The following is a 27,755-nucleotide window of genomic DNA, read 5'->3' on the forward strand; positions in this document are numbered from 1 at the left end:
GAAATGTAAAAAAGTAATAAATGTGATGAGATGTTTGACTGGTAGGGAATGGGGAGCAAGTTGTTCAGCTTTGAAGAGAATGTATGTGGCTTTAGTGAGATCTGTGTAGGACTATGGAAATATAGTATATGGATCAGCAGCTAGGTCTCTTATAAGGAAACTGGATGTGATTCAGGCTCAGGCCTTGAGAGTGTGCAGTGGGGCTTTTAAAACGTCACCAGTGTCAGCCCTACAGGTAGAAATGGGAGTAATACCTTTGAAACTAAGAAGGATGCAACTGATGGCAAACTACTGGGCTAACTTGCAGGGGCACAATGATTCTCACCCTACTAAAGGAGTGTTGCAGGAGTGCTGAGAAAATGGGAGGTTTCAGAGGGATACCTTTAGTCGGGTAGGGAATGATATCGCGAAAGAATGTGGAGTATTTGATCTGAGGATAAGTCCTTCAGTAGTTTATCCGGTTGTAGCTCCATGGAAGCTTAACATAGACTGGCATTTGTTAGAGGTAAAAAGGAAAGAAAGATATAAAACAGATTTGGTAAATGCATTTAACTGTCATGTGATGGAAAAGTATAGAGATTATACTCACATTTATACGGATGGTGCGAAGGAACCTGAAACAGGAGTGACAGGGTTTGAGGTGGTCATACCAGCAAAAGAAATTGGAATCAGCAGAAAAACATCTAATAAGTTAGGAGTGTTTACAGTGGAGATGCTGGTAGTATTGGTTGCGTTGCAATGGGTGCAGAAAGCCAGACAAGTCAAAGCATTGATATGTTCAGCTTCATCCTCCGTTCTAGCAAGTTTAAGGTCTTTTCACACAAACAGTCGGCAAGATGTACTTTATGAAGTCCTTCAGTTAGTTACAAGGATTGCAAATCAGGGAGGTCAGGTAAAATTTCTATGGGTTCCAGCACATGTAGGGGTGAAGGGGAATGAGAGGGTGGATGAGTTGGCAAAGAGGGCGTTAAAGAAAGAAAATGTGGAAATGCACATTAGTATCAGTAAAGCAGAGGTTAAGTGTGTAATCTGGGAAAAAGTCAACCGAATGTGGCAAGAAAGATGGGACAGGGAGGGGAAAGGGAGGCATTTATATCAAATACAAAAGAGTGTTGCAGTTACTAGGGTGGGTAATGGAAACAGAAGAGAGGAAATTGTGTGGACTAGGTTAAGGCTGGGGCATTGTGCATTAAACAAAACATTGAAAATGATAGGGAAACACCAGACAGGATTGTGTGAGGAATGTCAGGAAGAGGAGTCAGTAGAACATGTAGTTCTGAGTTGCAGGAAGTATGGGATACAGAGAGAGATGATGAGAAATAAATTAAGGGAGTTGGGGATGCAGGAATTCACATTAAAAGGATTGCTGGGCATGGGTGAGAGAGCACAAGTCCGGGTATTTTTAGCATTTTTAAGGGGTACAGGGGTTTTTTATAGAATATGACGAATAAACAGGAATAGGATACTAGGATGGTCAAAGATGGGAGGGTGAAGTGTAGGTGTGTGTGTGTGTGATTGGGTGAAGGGATTTAGAATGTATGTCTAGTGCACGTTCTGGAGCAGAGGGTGGCGGTAATGCACCATTAAGCTGAATGCCAACCGCCGTAAAACAAGATACAGACAGACAGAAAGTAAAAACTGTGAGGTAGTGTTCATGGGTTCGGGGTCCGTTCAGAAATCTGATGGCAGAGGGGAAGCTGTTCTTGAAATGTGTGTGTGTATGGAGGCGAGTGTGTTGGTGTGTCTAGGTATGTCTGGTGGTGTGTCTATCTATGGGGGTGTAGGTGTGGGGTGTATCTGTGTGGGGGTGTAAGTGTGGGGTGTATCTGTGTATGGGGGGTGTAGGTGTGGGGTGTATCTGTCTGGGGGGTGTATCTGTATGGGGGGTGTACATGTGGGGTGTATCTGTGTCTGGGGGGTGTAGGTGTGGATGTGTCTGTGTATGGGGTTGTAGGTGTGGAGTGTGTCTGTCTGGGGGGTGCAGGTGTGGGGTGTGTCTATGCAGGGCGTAGGTGTGGGGTGTATCTGTATGGGGGGTGTACATGTGGGGTGTATCTGTGTCTGGGGGGTGTAGGTGTGGATGTGTCTGTGTATGGGGTTGCAGGTGTGGGGTGTGTCTGGGTGGTGCAGGTGTGGGGTGTGTCTATGCAAGGTGCAGGTGTGGGGTGTATCTGTATGGGGGGGTGTAGGTGTGGGGTGTATCTGTACGGGTGGTGCAGGTGTGGGTTGTGTCTATGCGGGGTGTAGGTGTGGGGTGTATCTGTATGGGGGGTGTACATGTGGGGTGTATCTGTGTATGGGGGTGTAGGTGTGGGGTGTATCTGTACGGATGGTGCAGGTGTGGGGTGTGTCTATGCGGGGTGTAGGTGTGGGGTGTATCTGTATGGGGGGTGTACATGTGGGGTGTATCTGTGTCTGGGGGGTGTAGGTGTGGATGTGTCTGTGTATGGGGTTGTAGGTGTGGAGTGTGTCTGTCTGGGGGGTGCAGGTGTGGGGTGTGTCTATGCAGGGTGTAGGTGTGGGGTGTATCTGTATGGGGGGGTGTAGATGTGGGGTGTGTCTGGGGGGTGCAGGTGTGGGTTGTGTCTATGCGGGGTGTAGGTGTGGGGTGTATCTGTCTGGGGGGTGTAGGTGTGGGGTGTATCTGTATGGGGGGTGTATCTGTATGGGGGGGTGTAGGTGTGGGGTGTATCTGTACGGGTGGTGCAGGTGTGGGGTGTGTCTGCAGGGTGTAGGTGTGGGGTGTATCTGTCTGGGGGGTGTATCTGTATGGGGGGTGTACATGTGGGGTGTATCTGTGTCTGGGGGGTGTAGGTGTGGATGTGTCTCTGTATGGGGTTGCAGGTGTGGGTTGTGTCTGGGTGGTGCAGGTGTGGGGTGTGTCTATGCAGGGTGTAGGTGTGGGGTGTATCTGTCTGGGGGGTGTAGGTGTGGGGTGTATCTGTACGGGTGGTGCAGGTGTGGGGTGTGTCTATGCAAGGTGTAGGTGTGGGGTGTATCTGTGGGGGGTGTAGGTGTGGGGTGTATCTGTGTCTGGGAGGTGTAGGTGTGGGGTGTATCTGTATGGGGGGTGTAGATGTGGGGTGTATCTGTGTCTGGGAGGTGCAGGTGTGGGGTGTATCTGTACGGGTGGTGCAGGTGTGGGGTGTGTCTGCAGGGTGTAGGTGTGGGGTGTATCTGTCGGGGGGGTGTATCTGTATGGGGGGTGTACATGTGGGGTGTATCTGTGTCTGGGGGGTGTAGGTGTGGATGTGTCTGAGTATGGGGTTGCAGGTGTGGGGTGTGTCTGGGTGGTGCAGGTGTGGGGTGTGTCTATGCAAGGTGTAGGTGTGGGGTGTATCTGTATGGGGGGGTGTAGGTGTGGGGTGTATCTGTACGGGTGGTGCAGGTGTGGGGTGTGTCTATGCAGGGTGTAGGTGTGGGGTGTATCTGTATGGGGGGGTGTAGATGTGGGGTGTATCTGTGTCTGGGAGGTGTAAGTGTGGGGTGTATCTGTATGGGGGGTGTAGGTGTGGGGTGTATCTGTATGGGGGGTGTAGATGTGGGGTGTGTCTATGCGGGGTGTAGGTGTGGGGTGTATCTGTACGGGTGGTGCAGGTGTGGGGTGTGTCTGCAGGGTGTAGGTGTGGGGTGTATCTGTGGGGGGTGTAGGTGCGGAGTGTATCTGTACGGGTGGTGCAGGTGTGGGGTGTGTCTATGCGGGGTGTAGGTGTGGGGTGTATCTGTGTCTGGGGGGCGTAGGTGTGGCATGTATCTGTATGGGGGTGTAGGTGTGGAGTGTGTCTATGCGGGGTGTGTGTCTAGGTGTGGGGTGTATCTGTGTGTGTTCAGGCTCTTGTACTTCCTCTCTGATGGGAGCAATGAGAAGAGAGCAGGGGTCCCAAGAACGATCCTTTGGTAAGAGGTGCTTTTGGGATCCTATGGGTAGGTGGGGGGCTCAAAGGGGCTGAAATCCTTTTGGTTGTTCAGGTGTCTCACTGTATGATTCAGGTGGTGGAAGTGCAGCCTCCCCCTCTCCCCCTCTCCCCCTCCACCCCCTTGTCTTTCCACTGTCTCCCCCTCTCCCCCTCCACCCCCTTGTCTTTCCACTCTCCCCCTCTCCCCCTCCACCCACTTGTCTTTCCACTGTCTCCCCCTCTCTCCCAGACTGATCCTTCACCTGCTCTCTCTCCCTGTCGCTCTCTCCCCAAAATGATCTACCTCCCTCTCAGCCCCGCGCTGACCCTCCGCCTCTCCCCCCTCAGCCCCGCGCTGACCCTCCGCCTCTCCCCCCTCAGCCCCGCGCTGACCCTCCGCCTCTCCCCCCCTCAGCCCCGCGCTGACCCTCCGCCTCTCCCCCCCTCAGCCCCGCGCTGACCCTCCGCCTCTCCCCCCCTCAGCCCCGCGCTGACCCTCCGCCTCTCCCCCCCTCAGCCCCGCGCTGACCCTCCGCCTCTCCCCCCCTCAGCCCCGCGCTGACCCTCCGCCTCTCCCCCCCTCAGCCCCGCGCTGACCCTCCGCCTCTCCCCCCTCAGCCCCGCGCTGACCCTCCGCCTCTCCCCCCTCAGCCCCGCGCTGACCCTCCGCCTCTCCCCCCCAGCCCCGCGCTGACCCTCCGCCTCTCCCCCCCCAGCCCCGCGCTGACCCTCCGCCTCTCCCCCCCCAGCCCCGCGCTGACCCTCCGCCTCTCCCCCCCCAGCCCCGCGCTGACCCTCCGCCTCTCCCCCCCCAGCCCCGCGCTGACCCTCCGCCTCTTCCCCCCCTCAGCCCCGCGCTGACCCTCCGCCTCTCCCCCCCTCAGCCCCGCGCTGACCCTCCGCCTCTACCCCCCCCCCAGCCCCGCGCTGACCCTCCGCCTCCCCCCCCCCCCAGCCCCGAGACTGACCCACTCTCTCTCTCCCCCTCCCCAGGCCGCTTGCCCAGCCCCTTCCAGGAGAGATGGTGGAAGTGGAGATCTCAGCCAGGGCCTACGTGAAAATGCAGCTGCACGCGGCCAAGTTCCCGTCCCGGGCAGTGAATGGGCTGCTTCTGGCTGAGAGGGCCCCGGAGGTGGGGAGGGGTCAGTGCCTGGTGCTGATGGACTGCGTGCCCCTCTTCCACAACAGCCTCGCCCTCACCGTCATGCTGGAGGTAGCCCTCAATCAGGTGGGTGCTGCTTACGCCCGTTACTACCGCCCTGGCCCATTGCTGGGGCGGCACTCAGGCCAGCGGTTCGAGCTGCAGTTCAATCCTGACCTCTGCCGCAGTTTCTGTCCGTGTGGCGTTTGCACGTTCTCCTTGTGGAGGTCCCCTGGGGTCTCCGGGTCTCTCCCACATTCCAGACCAGAAGTGCGGGTCGGTGGTTTTATCGGCCGGTGGGAATTGTTCTCCCCCTCCCCCCCCCCCCCCCCCCCCCGCCCCGGGGGGACCAGAAGGGATTCGGCAAATGCCGGGAATTTTCAGCAATGCCCAGGAAATGCTGGAGGAACTCAGCAGGTCGGAAGGAAATGAACGGTTGACCTTCCGGTCTGAGACCCTTCGTCGGGACTGGAGAGGAGCGGGGCGGAAGCATGAATGGGGGGGGAGGGGGAAGAGCAAGAGGCGGCGGGTGTCAAGTAAGATCTGCTTGGGGAGGAGGGAGAGGAAATGATGTGAGAATCTGGGAACGTGGTGGGAGGAAGAGGCAAAGGGCTGAATAAGAAGGAATCTGATGGGAGAGGACGGTCCACAGTGAGTACTGACCATAGTGACGGTGAAGGGAAGGAGGAGACTGGCAGGTCCTGAGGGCTGGAGTGGGATTTAGTGGGAGGGAGGGAATGGAATAATTGCGTGTGCCGGTGTAGACTCAGTGGCCTGTCTGTGAGATGTAAGATGTGAAATCCCAGGCAACCTAACCAAAGAAGCCCAGCAGTCCCGAGTCAAAACAGGCCTTTCAGCCCGTCTCATGCATGGTGACCACAATCAATCACCAGGCTGGTCCCAGTTGCCTGCACTTGGCTCCAATCTGTGCACGTCCATGGGCCTTTTATATCGTGCCTGCCTCGGTCACGTTGCCTGGCAGCTTACTCCATATTCTGTGTGAATAAATTGTCCCCCGAGCCCCCTCGAAATCTTTCCCCTCTCGCCCTTCTCCGCTTCCCTGGGAAAGAGACCATTGCGTCCACCCTCATGGTTCTATGCAGCTCAATCTCAGGCTGCGTCTATTATTAAAGTAGGTATGCGTTGTGCAACTTTGAGATTCCTGTCCTTACAGGCGGCCCCAAAACAAAGAAACCCGAAAGAACCCATCTTTTTTTTAAAAAAAGTGCGATAAACGCCCAGTGTGCAAAGGGAGAGAGAGAAGATCAAATCGTGCAAACAATGAAGGCAAACCAGCAGCGTTCAGAACTAAAGTGAGTCCATAAGCACGGAGCCCAGAGCACCAGAGCAGGCCTCAGTGAAGCATAGAGCACAGTGAATAAAATCCCAGCCCGCCAGACCTCTCTCTGCAACTTCTGACAGCATCGCAGTGAGTGCATCCTGCTCTGCTCTCTCTCTAGTTTAATGACGCCTTCCCTATAAGCAAGTCTGTGCGCGAGGCTCCACGCACAGTCTCGTACACGACTGCAATGTAACTCCCCCCCCGCCCCCCACCCGCACTCCACGTGGCGGGAAATCTCAGCAGGGCGGGTGTGGAGAGGGTTAGCGGGTCGTTTTGCAGAAGTAAGGCCTCACCTGTTTGGTGACAGAGACAAGGGGAGCAGTTTTCTCGCTCTGGAGGGAGAGGAGGGTCTTTGGAAACCTCTTCCTCGAAGGGCGGTGGACGCGGTCTGGGGATGTTTGAAAAGGTGGAGTGCATTCCCGATAAGAGAGGAGGAGGTGAAAGGTCAGCGGGGTGGGTAGTAACGTTGAGGGATGGCTCACAGCCAGCTGGGCTGTGATCTTGTAGAATGGGAGAGCAGGTCGAGAGGGGGGAGTGGTCTCCTCCTACTCTGAACTTGTAGTTTCATCAAGGAAACTAGACCAAGAGGAAATAATCCTGCTGAATTACTTCCCATCAACCTGAGAGCCTGGAGTGAAATTTTCCGGACTTCTGTGCAAATTCCCTGCTGTAGTTTTCCTCACCGACTATGTGTTTGCCCAGAATTGACCATACTTTTTAAAAGATTGGCTTTATTTCTCACAAGGGCATCAAAACATACAGTGAGTCCAATCCAATCAAATCAGTCAGGATTGTGCTGGGCAGCCAGCGAATGGCATGGCCACAGCTCACTAAGGGTAACCCCAACCGTACGTCTTTGGGACGTGGGAGGGAAGCAGAGCACCCACGGGAAATCCATGCGGTCACGGGAAGAACGTACAGACTCCTACAAGCAGTGGTGGGTAGTAAACCAGGGTCTTACAGCCAGCGCTGTAAAGCATTCTGCGAACTGTCTTGCCGTGCAGAGATGAGGAGGGAGCGTCTCAGATCCCTGATGATCATTCAGTGAAATAATTCCACTTTCACTGTCTGTCCTCCCTCTAATTCAGCCTCTGCTCTCAGCTAACAATCTCCCCTTCCCTGTTTAACACCCTCTCTGACCAGGGAAACCTCCCCTTCCCTGTTTAACACCCTCTCTGACCAGGGAAACCTCCCCTTCCCTGTTTAACACCCTCTCTGCCCAGGAAAACCTCCTCTTCCCTGTTTAATACCCTCTCTGACCAGGAAAACCTCCCCTTTCCTGTTTAACACCCTCTCTGACCAGGGAAACCTCCTCTTCCCTGTTTAACACCCTCTCTGCCCAGGAAAACCTCCCCTTCCCTGTTTAACACCCTCTCTGACCAGGAAAACCTCCCCTTCCCTGTTTAACACCCTCTCTGACCAGGGAAACCTCCCCTTCCCTGTTTAACACCCTCTCTGACCAGGGAAACCTCCCCTTCCCTGTTTAACACCCTCTCTGACCAGGAAAACCTCCCCTTCCCTGTTTAACACCCTCTCTGACCAGGGAAACCTCCCCTTCCCTGTTTAACACCCTCTCTGACCAGGAAAACCTCCCCTTCCCTGTTTAACACCCTCTCTGCCCAGGGAAAGCTCCCCTTCACTGTTTAACACCCTCTCTGACCAAGAAAAGCTCCCCTTCCCTGTTTAACACCCTCTCTGACCAGGGAAACCTCCCCTTCCCTGTTTAACACCCTCTCTGACCAGGGAAACCTCCCCTTCCCTGCTTAACACCCTCTCTGACCAGGAAAACCTCCCTTTTCCTGTTTAACACCCTCTCTGACCAGGGAAACCTCCCCTTCCCTGTTTAACACCCTCTCTGACCAGGGAAATCTCCCCTTCCCTGTTTAACACCCTCTTTGACCACGGAAACCTCCCCTTCCCTTTTGAACACCCTCTCTGACCAGGGAAACCTCCCCTTCCCTGTTGAACACCCTCTCTGACCAGGGAAACCTCCCCTTCCCTGTTTAACACCCTCTCTGCCCAGGGAAACCTCCCCTTCCCTGTTTAACACCCTCTCTGACCAGGGATACCTCCCCTTCCCTGTTTAACACCCTCTCTGCCCAGGGAAACCTCCCCTTCCCTGTTTAACACCCTCTCTGACCAGGGAAACCTCCCCTTCCCTGTTTAACACCCTCTCTGACCAGGGAAACCTCCCCTTCCCTGTTTAACACCCTCTCTGACCAGGGAAACCTCCCCTTCCCTGTTTAACACCCTCTCTGACCAGGGAAACCTCCCCTTCCCTGTTTAACACCCTCTCTGACCAGGGAAACCTCCCCTTCCCTGTTTAACACCCTCTCTGACCAGGGAAACCTCCCCTTCCCTGTTTAACACCCTCTCTGACCAGGGAAACCTCCCCTTCCCTGTTTAACACCCTCTCTGACCAGGGAAACCTCCCCTTCCCTTTTGAACACCCTCTCTGACCAGGGAAACCTCCCCTTCCCTGTTGAACACCCTCTCTGACCAGGGAAACCTCCCCTTCCCTGTTTAACACCCTCTCTGTCCAGGAAAACCCCTTGTTTTCCAGTATTTCCAGTAAACCTTTCCTTCCCCACCCACTCAATCTCAAATGAGCCTCCCCTTTGCCACCTCTGCTCCAGGGCGAAGGGTCCCAGCCTGTTCGTCCCCTCTCCCATGGGCCTCACCTTCCTCAGTGCTAGCATACCGTTTGTGCAATGTTCTGCCTGTATTTTAGCCCCAGTTTTACTATGTAGCGGAGCGAGCATGCTTGAAGTATGGACATAGAGGGATCATTAAATTCTGAGATTGCACATTTGAGCACCCTCTCTGCCCAGTGTTGTTGGGAGTGAGTCATGGTTTGAGCCAACAAAAAGAAAGGAGGTGTAAGTGATGCGGAAGGATTTTTGAGGAGATGCTAAAGGATTTTGAAGGAATGGATTGAGACAATTTGTTTTATGGGAAGGATGTAATAGAGAAATGGAGGTCATTTAAAGGTGAAATTTTGAGGGTTCAGAATCTTTATGTTCCTGTTAGGTTGAAAGGAAAGGTTAAAAGTTTAAGAGAGCCATGGTTTTCAAGGGATATTGGAAACTTGGTTCGGAAAAAGAGAGAGATCTACAATAAATATAGGCAGCTTGGAGTAAATGACGTACTTGAGGAATATAAAGAATGTCAGAAGAATTTTAAGAAAGAGATTAGAAAAGCTAAAAGAAGATACAGGGTTGCTTTGGCAAGTAAGGTGACAATAAATCCAAAGAGCTTCTACAGTTATATTAATAACAAAAGGATAGTGAGGGATAAAATTGGTCCCTTGGAGAATCAGAGTGAACGGCTATGTGCGGAGCCAAAAGAGATGGGGGAGATTCTGAACAATTTCTTTTCTTCTGTATTCACGAAGGACAAGGATATTGAATTATGTGAGATCAGGGAAACAGGTAGGGAAATTATGGAAACTATGATGATTAAAGAAGAAGAAGTACTGGTGTTTTTAAGGAATATAAAAGTGGATAAGTCTCCGGGTCCTGACAGGATATTCCCTAGGACCTTGAGGGAAGATAGTGTAGAAATAGCAGGGGCTCTGACAGAAATATTTCAAATGTCATTAGAAACGGGGATGGTGCCGGAGGATTGGCGTATTGCTCATGTTGTTCCATTGTTTAAAAAGGGTTCTAAGAGTAAACCTGGCAATTATCGGCCTGTGAGTTTGATGTCAGTGGTGGGTAAATTGATGGAAAGTATTCTTAGAGATGGTATATGTAATTATCTGGATAGACAGGGTCTGATTAGGAACAGTCAACATGGATTTGTGCATGGAAGGTCATGTTTGACAAATCTTATTGAATTTTTTGAAGAGGTTACTAGGAAAGTTGACGAGGGTAAAGCGGTGGATGTTGTCTATATGGACTTCAGTAAGGCCTTTGTCAAGGTTCCACACAGAAGGTTAGTTAGGAAGGTTCAATCATTAGGCATTAATATGGAAGTAGTAAAATGGATTCAGCAGTGGCTGGATGGGAGATGCCAGAGAGTCGTGGTGGATAACTGTTTGTCAGATTGGAGGACGGTGTGTAGCGGTGTGCTTCAGGGATCTGTGCTGGGTCCAGTGTTGTTTGTCATATATATTAATGATCTGGAAGATGGGGTGGTAAGTTGGATTAGTAAGTATGCAAATGATACTAAGATAGGTGGCATTGTGGTTTTCAAAGCTTGCAGAGAGATTTAGGCCAGTTAGAAGAGTGGGCTGAAAGATGGCAGATGGAGTTTAATGCTGAAAAATGTGCGGTGCTACATTTTGGTAGGACTAATCAAAATAGGATATACATGGTAAATGGTGGGGCATTGAAGAACGCTGTAGAACAGCGGGATCTAGGAATAATGGTGCATAGTTCCCTGAAGGTGGAATCTCATGTGGATAGGGTGGTGAAGAAAGCTTTTGGTATGCTGGCCTTTATTAATCAGAGCATTGAGTATAGGAGTTGGGATATAATGTTGAAATTGTATAGGGCATTGGTAAGGCCAAATTTGGAGTATTGTGTACAGTTTTGGTCACCGAATTATAGGAAAGATGTCAATAAAATAGAGAGAGTACAGAGGAGCTTTACTAAAATGTTGCCTGGGTTTCATCTCCTAAATTACAGAGAAAGGTTGAACAAGTTAGGTCTTTATTCTTTGGAGCGTAGAAGGTTGAGGGGGGACTTGATAGAGGTGTTTAAAATTATGAGAGGGATGGGTAGAGTTGACGTGGATAGGCTTTTTCCATTGAGAATGGGGGAGATTCAAACAAGAGGACATGAGTTGAGAGTTAAAGGACAGAAGTTTAGGGGTAACATGAGGGGGAACTTCTTTACTCAGAGAGTGGTAGATGTGTGGAATGAGAATGAGCTTCCAGCAGAAGTGGTTGAGGCAGGTTCGATGTTGTCATTTAAAGTTAAATTGGACAGCTATATGGACAGGAAAGGAATGGAGGGTTATGAGCTGAGTGCAGGTCAGTGGGACTAGGTGAGAGTAAGAGTTCGCTATGGACTAGAAGGACCGAGATGGCCTGTTTCTGTGCTGTAATTGTTATATGGTTACAGGTGGAGCGGTCATTGTGTGAGTGGGGCAGTATTAGAGAGGTCCAGCTTTTGCTCAGTAGGCTTGGACAAGTGCAGACACAGGCTCTAAGTAAGTTTCTGTTAGTACATCGCTAGTGCACTGAGAATGAGTTCAGGGTTAGTGATATGTTCTTTGTGTAAGATGTGGGAGCTCTAGGAGACACCTAGTCTCCCTGATAACTACATCTGCACCAAGCTGCAGCTCCTCAGGGACCATGTTAAGGAGCAGGAGCTGCAGCTCGATGACCTTCAGCTCATACGGGAGAATGAGGAGGTGAAAGATAGGAGCTACAGGGAGATAGCTATCCCTAAGATACAGGAGGCAGGTACCTGGGTGACTGTCTGCAGGGGGTAAAGAAATAGGCGACAAGTGCAGAGTACCGTGTGGTCATTACCCTCAACAATGAGTATACTGCTTTAGGTACTTTTTTTGGGGGGGGGGGGAGGGAGGATGATCTACCAGGGAGAAGCTGCATCAACCAGGTCCTGGCTCTGTGGTTCATGGGGAGTGGGGGGGTGGTGAAGAAGAGGTGAGCTGTAGTGACAGGAGATTCGATGGTTAGGGAATCAGAAAGGAGATTCTGTGGATGAAAACAAGATTCCCGGATGGTTTGTTGCCTCCCAGGTGCCAGAGTTTAGGACATCTCAGCTCGAGTCCACAGCTTGCTTAAGTGGGAGGATGAACAGCCAGAGGTCATGGTCCAGGTCAGTTCCAATGACATGGGTAGGACGTGTGACAAGGTCCTGCAAATTGAATTCGGGGAGTTAGGTGCTGTGTTAAAGGACAGGACCTCCAGAGTTGTGACCTCTGCGATACACGTTTGTAAAGGCAGAAAGTAGGAAGATCGTACAGTTTAAGATGTGGCTAAGGAGTTGGTGTAGGAGGGACGTCGTCAGATTTCTGGATCGTTGGGCCAGCTTGCACCTTCCTAGCATGGGGGTTTGCTAGTACTGCATGGGCGGGGGGGGGGTTAGTTTAAACTAGAGTTGTGGGGGGTGGGTGGGAACTAAAGTGCTGGAACAGATAGTGGGGTGGTTGTGGGAGACATGTTCAGCCTACGTGCAAAGTCAGGAAGCAGAAGGTTGGACGTGGTGGGACTGATGTTCTGAGCTGCGCATATTTCAGTGGGGATGAGCTGAGGGCGTGGAGCAGCACGTAGAATTCTGATATTGTAGCCATTAGTGAGAGGTGGTTGCAGGAGGCACAGGACTGGCAGCTCACTGGGCCAGAGTTCCATTGCTGGAGACATGATAACGGGACTGGGGTATCATTACAAGTCAGGGAAAATTTCACAGCAGTGCTCAGACAGGACGATCTGGGGAACTCATCTAGTGTGGCTTTATGGGTAGAACTGAGGGGTAAGAAAGGTTAGTGGGATTATATTACAGACCACCCAGTAGTCTGGGATTTAGAGGAGCAAATTTGTAGTGAGATCACAGACTGTTGCAAGAATCATAAGGAAGTGATAGAAGGCCATTTTAACTTCTCAGATATTGACTGGGACTCCCATACTGTAAAAGGACTGGATGGAAAAGAGTTTGTCAAAAGTCTTCAGCAAAGCTACCTTCATCAGTATATGGATGTCCCACCTAGGAAGAGTGTGATACTGGAAATGAGACAGGGCAGGGGACAGAAGTTCGTGTGGGGGAACTCTTTGTGTCCAGTGATCACAATGCCGTTAGTTTCCAAGTAAATATGCAAAAAGATAGGTCTGGTCCGCCGGTTGAGATTCTAAGTTAGAGTAAAACCAATTTTGCTGGTACCTGAAAGGATCTGTCAGATGTGGATAGGGACAGGCTGTTTTCTGGCAAAGCTGTACATAGTAACTGGGAGGCCTTCAAAAGTGAACTTTTCGGAGTGCGTAGTTTATATGTTCCTGTCAGAATAAAAGGCAAGGATAACAGGTTCAGGAAACCTTGGTTTTCAAGAGATATTGAGGCCCTGGGTAAGTAAAAGAAGGAAGTGCCCAGCAGGAACAAATGAGGTACATGGGGAGTATAAGAAATGAAAAAGGATGCTTAAGAAGGATTTCAGGAGGCTAAAAGAAGACATGAGGTTGCTCTAGCAGACAAGTTGAAGGAGAATCCAAAGGGCTTCTACAGATATGTTAAGAGCAAGAGGATAGCAAGGGACAAAATTGGTCCTCTGGAAGATCAGAGTGGTAGTCTATGTGTGGAGATGGAGGAGATCTTCAACAGATATTTTTGCATCCGTATTTACTCAGGAGATGGACACAGTCTCTGGAAGTGAGGCAAGGCAGCAATGAGATTGTGGACCATACAGAGGATGAGATGTTTTCTGTCTTGAGGCAAATTAGGATAAATAAATCCCCAGGGCCTGACAAGATACTCCCTCAGAGCTGAGTGCAGAAATTGCAGTGGCCCTAGCAGAGATATTTCCAACACCCTTAAGGCTGATTTATACTTGTGCGTCAAATCGACGCCAGAGGTACGGCGTAGCCGCAAACCCTACGCTGTAGCCTGATGCGCACCTCTCCCAAAATGTAACTACGCGTCACAGCAACGCAGACGGCAACAACTGTGATTGGTCCGCTTGGTAGCATCGCATTTCCTCCTACGCTGCAATAGCTTTCCGTTGGCCGACTGAAGGGCAGGGAAGGAACTCTGGCTGCAATGCTTTCCATAAAGCTTTACAGACCTCCGAAATTATGGAGGACACATTTCGCTTTTACAAAAAAAGACGCTCGCTTTAAACTTCTTTACCCCGAGAAAGACTACCATGACCATGCGGCCTTGCGCGGGCAGGTGTGTGTGCATGCGTGACATCGTGACATGCATGAATTGCAGAGCAACGCAGACACACCAACGCACAAGTATAAATACTACTGCACAGAGTCTTGTCATCTTCAGAAGTTTTCGGATGACTCTGCCATAGTTGGATGTATCAGCAAGGGAGATGCGGCTGAGTACAGGGCTACGGTAGGAAACTTTCTCACATGGTGTGAGCAGAATTATCTGCAGCTTAATGTGAAAAAGACTAAGGAGCTGGTGGTAGACCTGAGGAGAGCTAAGGTACCGGTGACCCCTGTTTCCATCCAGGGGGTCAGTGTGGACATGGTGGAGGATTACAAATGCCTGGGGATACGAATTGGCAATAAACTAGACTAGTCAAAGAACACTGAGGCTGTCTACAAGAAGGCTCAGAGCCGTCTCTATTTCCTGAGGAGACTGAGGTCCTTTAACATCTGCCAGACGATGCTGAGATGTTCTACGAGTCTGTGGTGGCTAGTGTTATCATGTTTGCTGTTGTGTGCTGGGGCAGCAGGCTGAGGACAGCAGACACCAACAGAATCAACAAACTCATTCATAAGGTCAGTGATGATGTGGGGATGGAACTGGACTCTCTGATGGTGGTGTCTGAAAAGAGGATGCTGTCCAAGTTGCATGCCATCTTGGTCAATGTCTCCCATCCACTACATACTGTACTGGTTGGGCACAGGAGTACATTCAGCCAGAGATTCATTCCACTGAGATGCAACACAGAGCGTCATAGGAAGTCATTCCTGCCTGTGGCCATCAAACTTTACAACTCCTCCCTTGGAGGGTCAGACACCCTGAACCAATAGGCTGGTCCTGGACTTATTTCCTGGCATAATTTACATATTGCTATTTAATTATTTATGGTTTTATTACTATTTAATTATTTATGGTGCAACTGTAACGAAAACCAATTTCCCCCGGGATCAATAAAGTTTGACTATGAAATGTTCACAACGGCGTAGCCCACTTGCATAGGCTACGGCGTAAGCTGGTACGCAAAAGTATAAATCAGCCTTTAGCCTTGAGTGAGGTGCTGGAGGATTGAAAGATAGCTGATGTTGTTCTATTGTTTGAAAAAAGCTGTACGAATAAGACAAGGAAATTATAGGTCAGTGAGTCTGACATTAGTTGTAGGAAAGTTGTTGGAAGGTATTCTAAGGGACTGGATATGTGAGTATTTGGATAGATAGGAACTGATTAGGAATAGTCAACGTGACTTTGTGTGTGGTAAGTTACTTCTAACCAATCTTGCAGAGCTTTTTGTGGAAGTTACCAGGAAAGGCAGTGGATGTTGTCTACATGGACTTTAAGAAGGCCTTTGACAAGGTCCCACATGCGAGGTTGGTCAAGAGGGTTCAGTCGCTTGGCATTCAAGATGCGGTAGTAAATTGGATTAGACAATAGCTTTGTGGGAGAAACCAGAGATTGGTAGTAGAGTGTTCCCTCTCTGACTGCCTGTGAGGGGTTGGTGCTGGGTCCATTGATATTTGTCATCCAGATCAATGATCTGGGTAATAATGTGGTTAACTGGATCAGTAAATATGCAGGTGACACCAAGATTAGGGGTGCCGTGCATCGCGAGGAAAAACTATCAAAGCTTGCAGCGGGAACTGGACCAGCTAAATGTGGCAGATGGAATTTAATGCAGAAAAGTGAGAAGTGTTGCACTTTGGGAGGACCAGTCAGGGTAGGTCACCTAGTGAACGGTAGGGCACTGGGGAGTGTGGTAACCAGTCAGGGTAGGTCACCTAGTGAATGGTAGGGCACTGAGGAGTGTGGTAACCAGTCAGGGTAGGTCACCTAGTGAACGGTAGGGCACTGAGGAGTGTGGTAACCAGTCAGGGTAGGTCACCTAGTGAACGGTAGGGCACTGAGGAGTGTGGTAGAACAAGGGGGATCTGGGAATACAGGCCTGTGAATCAGAATCAGCTTTATTATCACCGGCATGTGACGTGAAATTTGTTAACTAAGCAGCAGCAGTTCAATGCAATACAAAATCTAGCAGACAGAGAAAAATAATAATAAATAAAAAAATAAACAAGTAAGTCAATTACATCCATTGAATAGATTATTTTTAAATGTGCAAAACAGAATTACTGCATATTTTAAAAAAGCGAGGTAGTGTCCAAAGCTTCAATGTCCATTTAGGAATCGGGTGGCAGAGGGGAAGAAACTATTCCTGAATTGCTGAATGTGTACCTGATGGTAACAGTGAGAAAAGGGCATGCCCTGGGTGCTGGAGGCCCTTAATAATGGATGCTGCTTTTCTGAGACACCGCTCCCTGAAGATATCCTGGGTACTTTGTAGGCTAGCGCCCAAGATGGAGCCGACTAAATTTACCACCCTCTGCAGCTTCTATCAGTCCTGTGCAGTAGCCCCACCATGCCAGACAGTGATGCAGCCTGTCAGAATGCTCTCCAACGTACAACTATAGAAGTTTTTGAGTGTATTTGTTGACATGCCAAATCTCTTCAAACTCCTAATAAAGTATAGCTGCTGTGTTGCCTTCTTTATGACCACATCAATATGTTGGGACCAGGTTAGATCCTCAGAGATCTTGACACCAAGGAACTTGAAACTGCTCACTCTCTCCACTTCTGATCCATCTATGAGGATTGGTATGTGTTCCTTCATCTTACCCTTCCTAAAGTCCACAATCAGCTCTTTCGTCTTACTGACGTTGAGTGCCAGGTTGTTGCCACGACCCCATTCCACTAGTTGGCATATCTCACTCCTGTACGCCCTCTCGTCACCACCTGAGATTCTACCAACAGTGGTTGTATCATCAGCAAAGTTGTAGATGGAATTTGAGCTATGTCTAGCCACACAGTCATGTGTATATAGAGAGTAGAGCAGTGGGCTAAGCACACACCCCTGAGGTGTGCTAGTATTGATCGTCAGTGAAGAGGATATGTTATCACCAGTCCACACAGACTGTGGTCTTCCGGTTAGGAAGTTGAGGATCCAATTACAGAGGGAGGTACAGAAGCCCAGGTTCAGCAACGTCTCAATCAGGATTGTGGGAATGATGGTATTAAATGCTGAGCTATAGTCGATGAACAGCATCCTGACGTAGGTGTTTGTGTTGTCCAGGTGGTCTGAAGCCATGTGGAGAGCCATGGAGATTGCATCTGCCGTTGACCTATTGTGGTGATAGGCAAATTGCAATGGGTCCGGGTCCTTGCTGAGGCAGGAGTTCAGTCTAGTCATGACCAACCTGTCATCACTGTGGATGTGAGTGCTACCGGGCAATAGTCGTTAAGGCAGCCCACATTGTTCTCTGAGGCACTGGTATAATTGTTGCCTTTTTGAAGCAAGTGGGAACTTCTGCCCACAGCAGTGAGAGGTTGAAAATGTCCTTGAATTCATTGAGAGTGGCATCAGTGATAGGGCAGTTAAGAAAGCCTTTGGCACATTGGTCCTTATAAATCGAAGTACTGAGTACGGGAGCTGGGATGTTGTGTTGAAGGTGTACAAGATGTTGGTGAGGCCTCATTTGGAGTACTGTGTGCAGTTTTGGCCACCTCCCTACAGGAAAGATGTAAATGAGTTTGAAAGAGTGCAGAGAAAATTTACAAGGATGTTCCCAGGACCGGAGGACCTGAGTTGTAAGGAACAGTTGAATAGGTTGTGACTTTTTTCCCTAGAACATAGAAGATTGAGGGGAGATTTGATAGAGGTAGGTATACAGAATTTTGAGGGGTATGGACGGTAAATGCAAGCAGGCTGTTTTCACTGAGGTTCGGTGGGACTACAACTAGAGACCATGGGTGAAGGATGAAAGGTGAAATGTTTAAGCGGGGAACAACTTCACTCGGAGGGGCTGAGAGTGTGGAACGAGCTGCCAGTGGAAGCAGTTGGATGTGGGATCGTTTTCGACATGTAAGAGAAATCTGGTTAGTTACGTCCATGAGAGGGGTATGGAGAGCTCTGGACCGGGTGCAGGTCGATGGGACTAGGCAGATTAATGTTTCAGCACAGACTAGATGGGCTGAAGGGCCTGTTTCTGTGGCGCAGTGTTCTATAAAGCCAGTATGTTCTGGCTCCCCAGCTCGTCAGCAGGCCGGAGGTAAGGGAGGGGGTGCAGCGGGGGGGGGGGGGGGGTGTCCTCTCATCCAAGCTGATGTACTGACCCTGCGTTTTGCCGGTCTCCCTTGGTGTTTAAGGTAGACCTCTGGAGTGCCGCCAACAACCAGGTGATCGCCGGCTACTACCAGGCCAATGACCAGCTGCGGGACAGGAGGTAAGTGGGGGTGGGGGGGCGGTTTCCTGAGCTCTAGGCAGTGGGGCGGTGGGGCAGGGGTGGAGGAGCAGCTGCCGGAACACTAAATCCAACGCAGTAATGAAGTAGACCCTTTGGCCAAGTGGGCCATGATACTCATCGAAGCCAATCCCATTTGCCTTTGTTTGACCCGTATCTGTCTAAGCTGGGGTCCACAGACTCCTCCCTCGGTTAATAGTAGGGGCCCATGGCAGAGAAATGGTTGGGAACCCGTGGTATAAACCTTTTCCGTTCCTACGCCTGTCCAACGTTTTAAACGTTAACCTTGACTGCTTCCTCTAGCAGCTCATTCCATATACGGGCCACCCTCAGTGAAAAAGTTGCCCCTCGGGTCCCCATTATATTGGTCCCCTCCCACCCTAAACCTCTGCCCTTTAGTTCTTGACACCCCACCCATCCCTGTCTGTGGCCTTCCTGTTTTTATACACCTCTGTAAGTGGTGGGTAAATTGATGGAAAGTGTTCTTAGAGATGGTATATATAATTATCTGGATAGACAGGGTCTGATTAGAAACAGTCAACATGGATTTGTGCGTGGAAGGTCATGTTTGACAAATCTTATTGAATTTTTTTTGAAGAGGTTACTAGGAAAATTGATGAGGGTAAAGCAGTGGATGTTGTCTATCTGGACTTAAGTAAGGCCTTTGACAAGGTTCCACACGGAAGGTTCAATCGTTAAGTATTAATATTGAAGTAGTAAAATGGATGAATTCAGCAGTGGCTGGATGGGGGACGCCAGAGAGCAGTGGTGGATAACTGTTTGTCAGGTTGGAGGCCGGTGACTCATGGTGTGCCTCAGGGATCTGTACTGGGTCCAATGTTATTTGTCATATATTAGTGATCTGGATGAAGGGTGGTAAATTGGATGAGTAAGTATGCAGGTGATACCTAAGATAGGTGGAGTTGTGGATAATGAAGTATGTTTTCAAAGCATGCAGAGAGATTTAGGCCAGTTAGAAGAGTGGGCTGAAAGATGGCAGATTGAGCTTAATGCTGAAAAATGTGAGGTGCTACATTTTGGTAGGACTAATCAAAATAGGACATACATGATAAATGGTAGGGCATTGAAGAATGCTGTAGAACAGAGGGATCTAGGAATAATGGTGCATAGTTCCCTGAAGGTGGAATCTCATGTGGATAGGGTGGTGAAGAAAGCTTTTGGTATGCTGGCCTTTATAAATCAGAGCATTGAGTATAGGAGTTGGGATGTAATTTTGAGATTGTACAAGGCATTGGTAAGGCCAAATTTGGAGTATTGTGTACAGTTCTGGTCACTGAATTATAGGAAAGATGTCAACAAAATAGAGAGAGTACAGAGAAGATTTACTAGAATGTTACCTGGGTTTCATCACCTAAGTTACAGAGAAAGGTTGAACAAGTTGGGTCTTTATTCTTTGGAACGTAGAAGGTTGAGGGGGGACTTGATAGAGGTGTTTAAAATTCGGAGGGGGATTGATAGAGTTGACGTGGATAGGCTTTTTCCATTGAGAGTGGGGGAGATTCAAACAAGAGGACATGAGTTGATATTTAAAGGGCAAAAGTTTAGTGCTAACATGAGGGGGAACTTCTTTACTCAGAGAGTGGTAGCTGTGTGGAACGAGCTTCCAGCAGAAGTGGCTGAGGCAGGTTCGATGTTGTCGTTTAAAGTTAAATTGGATAGATATATGGACAGGAAAAGAATGGAGGGTTATGGGCTGAGTGCAGGTCAGTGGGACTAGGTGAGAGTAAGAGTTCGGCACGGACTAGAAGGGCCGAGATGGCCTGTTTCCGCGCTGTAGTTGTTATATGTTGTATGGTTATATCACCCTTCACCCTACACTTCAGTCCCAACCTGCTCGATATCTCTCCGTAACTCAGCCCCTCGATTCCTGGCAGCATCTTCATAAACCTCCGCTGCACAGCTTGGAGTGGCCATTTGGCCCATCAAATTTCCTGCTGTCCCATCCACTTCTGGTGATTCCCATGCACAGACTCTCTGTTGGCCCTTCTCCTCCCCTCGTCCACAGCACCGGGAACAATTCATACCGGCCGATGAACCATGTGCCAGATAGCGCAGAAACAGGCCCTTCAACCCATCTGTATTCTCTGCTAGTGCCGGCTGCCCACGTTCAGCCCATGATGCTCCAGGCCCTTCCCCTCCACGTACCTATCCAAACACCTCTTAAATGTTGTGATTGTACCCACCTTGACCACTTCGTCTGGCTGCTCGTTCCAGGTGCTCACTACGCTCTGTGTAAAGACGTCATCTCTTTTCTTGCATCTGTGCCCTTGAACTTTGGTCCCCCCCGGAAAGGACAATGACCGTCACCGTATTCGTGCCCCCTCGTGATTTACTGAACTGCGATAACTGTGGGTTGTTTGGGAATCCCTGTGGGCCCCCCTGTGAAGAGGTGCAGTGGTGGGAACTGTGGGGTGGGAGCTCCCGTGTTGAGTATGCCTGTCCCTAGGATATCCTCAGCCCTTGCGAAGGAGGATGAGAGGTGACCTTATTGAAGGCGTGAGATCCTGGGGGGTTGTGGCTCAGTGGGAGAGACACTGAGAGGGTGTTTTCCCCGAATGGGAATCCAGAACCAGGGTTGGAGGTGGGGGGGAGGGGGGTCATACGATCTAGGATGAGATCCTTCCTTCCTTTCTTTCTTTAATTTTTTTATTGATTTTCAAGTTCAAAAACATAGTAACAATAATAATACAAAGAGATTGGAATTACATTATTTGCATATGTCTATTATCAATAAAACTATGGATAATACAAGTACACCAGGCCTCCCAAACTCTAGAATATAGTTAATCATGATAAAAGGAGGATGAGATCCACCCATTTAAGGCTGAGCTGGGGAGGAATTTTCTCCTTTCTCTCTCTGCCTTTTCCCCTCTCTGTTTCAGCCTCTCCGTTGATCTGTCTCCCTCTCCCCTCACTTTTCAACTCTCTCTGCCCTCTCCCCCTCTCCCTTTTGGTCTTCTCGCCCTTATTCCACCCCACCACCCTCCTTGGACTCCATTCTACACATCTGGACCAAATCCAAACCCAGTCGCTACCAGAGTATGCCTCTGGCTGGACGCCACCAGTGGCCGGGGTGCGATCGGGGGGGAGGGGTGAAAGTGGCCCTCAGGGGTCCCGGTTACTGCCGAGGTTAAAGGTCAGTCACGGCATCGGCGAATGGGCAAGCAAGAGTGCAGGGGCTGAGCGGCCTCCTTGGCATAGTCCTGCACTGAAGCATGTTGGTGACCACGGGGTTCTTTAGGAACAATCGAGTTATTCTGTAGTCTGCCTGATTTGCTGAGTTTCTCTGGCATTTTGTGTGTGTAGCTGAAGATTTCAAGCATCTGCAGAATCTCTTGTGTTTATTAGCTGGAATTTTTTTTTTGATTTTAAATTATTTTTTGGGATTTGTACCCATGTTTGTGGATTTCTGGCCTGGTATATTATGCATTCCCTCATCACTGTCAAAGAGAAGAACGCTTACACTCCAGGTCAGGAAGAACAGGCAAAGTAAGAGGAGGTTGTGGGAGAAGAGGACTTTATGAAGTTTTAGTCGGGTGGTTAGGGAGAGGCGGTTCCATTTCTGTGGGAGTCCACTCAATACAGCATAGGCAATACAAATGCCCACCACTGTCTGCGAGGAGTTTGTACGTTCTCCCTGTGACCGCGTGGGTTTCCTCCCACAGTCCAAAAACGTTGTCGTCGTGGCTACCTCTCGAGGTCGAGGGTGATGGTCTTCGTTCTGAAGAAGTGGCCCACAGAGTGAAGACGCCTGTGCGTGTATTTGTTTAACGTGTACTTGATGTTGCACTCCAAGAAGCACACGATACTTCACAAATCAACCGACTGATTCCAATGGCATGGAAACCACGACGATTGGAGCCGATGGATTTGTTGCAGCCTTCATCTGCCTTCACAGCCGTTGAGTTCGAAGTAACTTCGTCCACCTGTTCCACCGTTGAGGTCTTGGTTGGATTGTTCTTTGTCATGATGCTCACCCTCGACCTTACCGCCATGGGTGACCCTACCAGGAGCATAGCTCCAGACGGCATTGCTCTCGGGATCACAGGACCACACAAGCTTCTCCACCACGACAAGGTGACGATCCACGGAGAAGTCCGAAGACGTACCAGCTTGTAGGTTAATTGATCCTGTGCTTAGGCTAGGAGTAAATCGGGGGATTGCTGGGTGGCCTACCCCACGCTGCATCTCAGTAAGTAAATTTCCTGCAGATGCGGAGAGTCTGAAGTAAAAGCTGGCAGTGTTGGGAACGTCAAGCGCACAGGAAGGAGGTAGGAGCTTAGTAACTTGTTGTCGTGACAACAACCTTTCCCTCGATGTCAACACACCAAAAGAACCGGTCATGAACTTCAGGCAGGGGGGCAGTGCACATGCTCCTGTTTAAATTAGCGCTGCTGAGTTCAGGTTCCGAGGTGTGAACATCACTTGCAGCCTGACCTGGTCTGACCTTGCAGACGCCATCATTGAGACTCCTCGCCAGTCCCGCCACTTCCTCGGGGCGCTAAAGACTCCTCGCCAGTCCCGCCACTTCCTCGGGGCGCTAAAGACTCCTCGCTAATACCTCCACTTCCTCGGGGCGCTAAAGACTGCTCGCCAGTACCTCCACTTCCTCGGGGCGCTAAAGACTCCTCGCCAGTCCCTCCACTTCCTCGGGGCGCTAAAGACTCCTCGCCAGTCCCTCCACTTCCTCGGGGCGCTAAAGACTCCTCGCCAGTCCCTCCACTTCCTCGGGGCGCTAAAGACTCCTCGCCAATACCTCCACTTCCTCGGGGCGCTAAAGACTCCTCGCCAGTCCCTCCACTTCCTCGGGGCACTGAAGACATCTCACCAGTACCCGCCACTTCCTCGGGGCGCTAAAGACTCCTCGCTAATACCTCCACTTCCTCGGGGCGCTAAAGACTCCTCGCCAGTACCTCCACTTCCTCGGGGCGCTAAAGACTCCTCGCCAGTCCCTCCACTTCCTCGGGGCGCTAAAGAAACCTCACCAGTCCCTCCACTTCCTCGGGGCGCTAAAGAAACCTCGCCAATACCTCCACTTCCTCGGGGCGCTAAAGACTCCTCGCTAATACCTCCACTTCCTCGGGGTCCTAAAGACTCCTCGCCAGTACCGCCACTTCCTCGGGGCGCTGAAGACACCTGGTACGCCGCTGTTGACCCACTCCGGTATTTACTGGTGACCAAGCTGTGAGCACCCTCTCTGGCTGTGTCTTCGCTGGGTCTCGCGATGGCCCTGCCTGCAGCCACAGGCAACGGCTCGGAGCTCTGGATGCAGCTCAGCACATCACGCAAATCGGCCTTCCCCCTCCTGGAGCTCTGGCGGCCTGATAAAGCAGCCAGTGTAATCAATAACCCAACCACCCCCGATGCTGCCTCTTCTCCCATTTTCCATTGGGTAGATGATACAAAAGTCTGAAAGCCTTTGCCACCAGGCTCAAACAGCTTCTGTCCCGCTGTTATTAAACAGTGAGCGATCCCTAATGTGATCAGATTGCTCTTGACCTCATTAGGGTCTTGCACCTTATCGTTTCCCAGCACTGCACTTCCTCTGTAACTGTTACGCTTTATTCTGCTGCTGTTTTGCCAAGTTTCTACCTCAATGCCCTGTGTAATGATTTGATCTTGTTCAGTAAGCGGTCGGAAGGGCAAGCTGTGCCTCAGCATATAGCACAATAATGATCCTGTCCATCCGATTCGGATATTCTGCATGTCTGCCTGTATCCGTGGGAAGGCGAACAGACCAAAGAGTCCTCATCTGGAGTGTGGTGTTCCTGCTAGGATCAGCTGACGATAGACGAGTGTGAGAGAGGGTCCAGACATGATTTAAAACTTGGGTTTCTGGAGTGAGTGGCAGGGAGAGGATAGAGAGGCTGGGACCGCTGACTTGGGAGAAGGAAAAGACTTCTGGATATAGCACAGTGGCCCAGCGGTTAGAGCTGCTGCCTGTCGGCTCCAGAGTTCCAATTTCGATCCCATTCTTTGCCTCTGCCTGTGTTGTGGAGTTTGCACCTTCAACCATGGGTTCACCCCAGTGGACTCCCATTTCCTCCCACATCCGAAAGACGTGAGTCGGTGGGTCAGTCGGAGGCTGTGTTCCTCCCCTGGTGTGTCGATGAGGGACAGAATCTGCTGCGAGGGTGGAGGGAATGGGGGACAGATGAGAATGTGGGGTGAAGTGATTAGAGAAACTTTCAGTGGGATGTACCTCCATCGTGTCACCCTGATGTAGGGGATTAAACACTGACTGGGGCTAGGGTGGACTCTCACCCCTCTTCCACTGCCATCCCCGTTCCCCACACGGACCCCCCGGGAGCCCGTTTTCCCGCACACTGACCCCCCCCCCCCGGGAGCCCGTTTTCCCCCACACTGACCCCCCCGGGAGCCCGTTTTCCCCCACACTGACCCCCCCCCGAGAGCCCGTTTTCCCTCACACTGACCACCCCCCCGTGAGTCTGTTCTCCCACATTGAACCCTCCCCCCCCGGCCGGGAGCCTGACCCCCCCCCCCCCACCAGAGTCCCCATTCCTATACTTCCTTAAATCCCACTGGGGTCCAGGGTCCCTGTACCCCACACGCCCTTTAAGCTCACCTCAGGGTGCTGTTAACTGTGCTGCCTTCAATTTCAAAAGAAGCCCAGTTCCCACATTCCCTTTGAAACATTAAAGAAACCATCAAGATGAGTTCTTTTTTGGTCACCTGAACATTGAGACACCACACATTGAGGATGTGCTGGGAGCAGAACGCAGTTGTCACCGTGCTCCTGGTATCGGCATGGCATGCCTCCTGATCCGTTCACGGGAAATTGTCTTCCAGCACTGTGTAACGTCACCCACCACGCGAGCTGTGCTCACACGGATCACATCAGATAGGCTGGAAGATCAGCTGATCTGGAGGGTGATGTTGTCCAGCAGGTTCTTCGGAAGTCATGAAGGAGGTGCAGATTTTATGGTTACAGTTGTTAGATGTTCGTCATGGTTCAGGTCAGACAGGAGCAGCCTGTACTGGCAAGCAAGGCAAAGGGGCCTGAGCACATGTTCTCCATTTGTGTTGCAACCCAGTCTGAACCAGCTCCTGACTGAGTCGCACTTCAACTTTGCTGTGAAGACACCACCAAAATGTGGGACCATATACACCAGGGAAAGTCCACAAAGAGGTGATCAAATAAGCATATAAGCAAGGGTAAAGAAAGCTAAAACTGCAAGCAAACTGCAATCTGGGTCCTCGTCCAACACATGGCACCAACAAGGCCCCAATTTATTGTATCATGTGGGTAGAATGCATTGTTGGCGGTGCCGGTGGAAGTAGATCCGTTAGGGACAATTCAGAGACGCTAACATCGGTAGAGGGCCATGGGCAGTGTAGTAGGGAAATGTTAGATTGATCGTGGAGTAAGCTAAAAGGTTGGCACATTTTGGACTGTTATGTACACGCAACGGTTTAAATGAACCAGCAGCAATAGAACACACCTGGAGTCTGGTTTTGATGAGAAAGCCACTATTTATTAGTAACTACTTAATATAGTAATTTAAACCAGGTAAATCCAAAGTTAGCAGTGTTATGCAGTGTGTATATGTGTGTAAATATAATTCCCAAACCTGTTCAAACTCGGGTGGCAAGATTAAAGGCTTACGATGGTAATGTAAGGAAGTTCAGTTCAATGCACGGAGTCGGTGGTGGGGAGAGAGGGGTGTTTGTAAGCCGAGGTGAAATCCACAGTAGGAGAGGAAGGAATAAACAGGTGCCGTTTGTCTTCCGTCGTCGGACTCCGAATCCACTCTCGAGTCAGCCAGACGTAGCTTATCACAAAGGGGACCGTCTTCGAGGTTGAGCTACCACCCAGGCAAGGGTAGACACACCGGTAGCCTCCACGGGGTCAGCCCTTCCACGCACCGTGACAGCCACTGATCGATCCTCAACCCACCCTTGTGGGCACTCGAAAGATCCACCCAGTGACTCAGCTGCCACTGGCTTCCTTTCACTGACCGGTCGCCTTAACCGGTGTTCCACTCTGTGTGTCCGTAAGAGTCATCTGACCTTGCTTAAATAAACACGCTGCGAAGCATCTGTAAGCATTGAACTGTCCATCACATAACTCCCACCATGGCAACCCAGAAACAGGCAGCACTACTGTCCTCAATTTCTTTCTCTCTCTCTCTGTCCCTTCTAAAGGCACACTCTATGTCCGTCACAGGACTGATGAATTCATTCTTTGCTGTAACTATTTGTTTTTCCCATCTGATTTATCTCTTGATTCTTCTAATAATTTTATTCGTCATTCAGATCCTCTCCTCCTCCATCTCCGTCAGACACCAAGTTTCACCAGCCCCCTGAGGTGGGAGGGGGTGGAGGAGTTGGGTGTTCCTTCCCTCCGTTAGCCTGCAGGTCACCCTTGGGCAAGGGGCAGCACCTGGTAGCCCCCCACCCTCTGATCACGGTCTCATGAAGCCACGGGAGCAGCTGGTTAATGGTCGTACGGGCAGCCGGTGCAGATCACGGGTCCTGGTTATCCGACCACTGACACCAGGCAGACAGTCTCTGAAGGGTATTGATAATGGCTGAGCTGGGATCACCCATCTTGTAAAGACACTGCCCAGAAGAAGGCAACGCAAAACACTTCTGTAGAAGAATTAGCCAAGAACAATGATGGTCAAGACCATGATCGTCCACATCATCTGCTATGGCATACCATCAATAACATTCTCCCTATGACTACATGGGATTCCTCTCGCGTCCCAAACATGTGGGGCACCTGTAAATTGCCCCCCAATGTTTGAGTGTGGGGCAGAATCTTGGGAATGCTGGGAGAACATGCTAACCATTTTGTAGGTGAGATTATAAACACAAGAGATTATGCAGCTGCTGGAAATCCAGAGGAACACACACTAAATGCTGGGGTGGCTCAGCAAGTCAGGCAGCAACTATAGAAAGGAATTAACAGTTGACTTGTCGGGCTGAGACCATTCATCAGGATTTAGTGGGATCAGTGGGGTGGGGGGTGGAATTGGAGATTTGACCCCACAGATGCTGGAATCTGGACAGCCCACTATCTAATGGAGGATCTCAACAAGATCATACAGGATCTAGGTCAAAACCCCACATCAGGACTGAAAATGGAGAGGGGACACGGCCAGTATAAAGAGGGAAGCGTATGAGTGGAAAATCTACAAAAGGTAGTGGGTTTGGCCCAGAGCAGCACGGGTAAAGCCCTCCCAACCACTGAACACATCG

At 50.3% G+C, this 27,755-nt stretch overlaps 1 protein-coding gene across 4 annotated transcripts in view; it reads left to right on the forward strand.

Annotated features, from left to right (window-relative positions):
* Positions 1-27,755, forward strand: part of LOC140203987 (ER membrane protein complex subunit 9-like) — a 45,485-nt gene that overhangs the window by 4,466 nt on the left and 13,264 nt on the right. For all 4 annotated transcript variants that reach the window (XM_072270200.1, XM_072270202.1, XM_072270201.1 and 1 more), the window contains exons 2-3: positions 4,890-5,124; positions 18,415-18,491. In XM_072270200.1, the coding sequence (XP_072126301.1) occupies positions 4,918-5,124; positions 18,415-18,491 (284 nt within the window). In that variant the 5' untranslated portion in view covers positions 4,890-4,917. The remainder of the gene's footprint in view (positions 1-4,889; positions 5,125-18,414; positions 18,492-27,755) is intronic.

This window comes from Mobula birostris, chromosome 10 (assembly GCF_030028105.1).
Source record: "Mobula birostris isolate sMobBir1 chromosome 10, sMobBir1.hap1, whole genome shotgun sequence".
Classification (NCBI taxonomy): Eukaryota; Metazoa; Chordata; class Chondrichthyes; order Myliobatiformes; family Myliobatidae; genus Mobula; species Mobula birostris.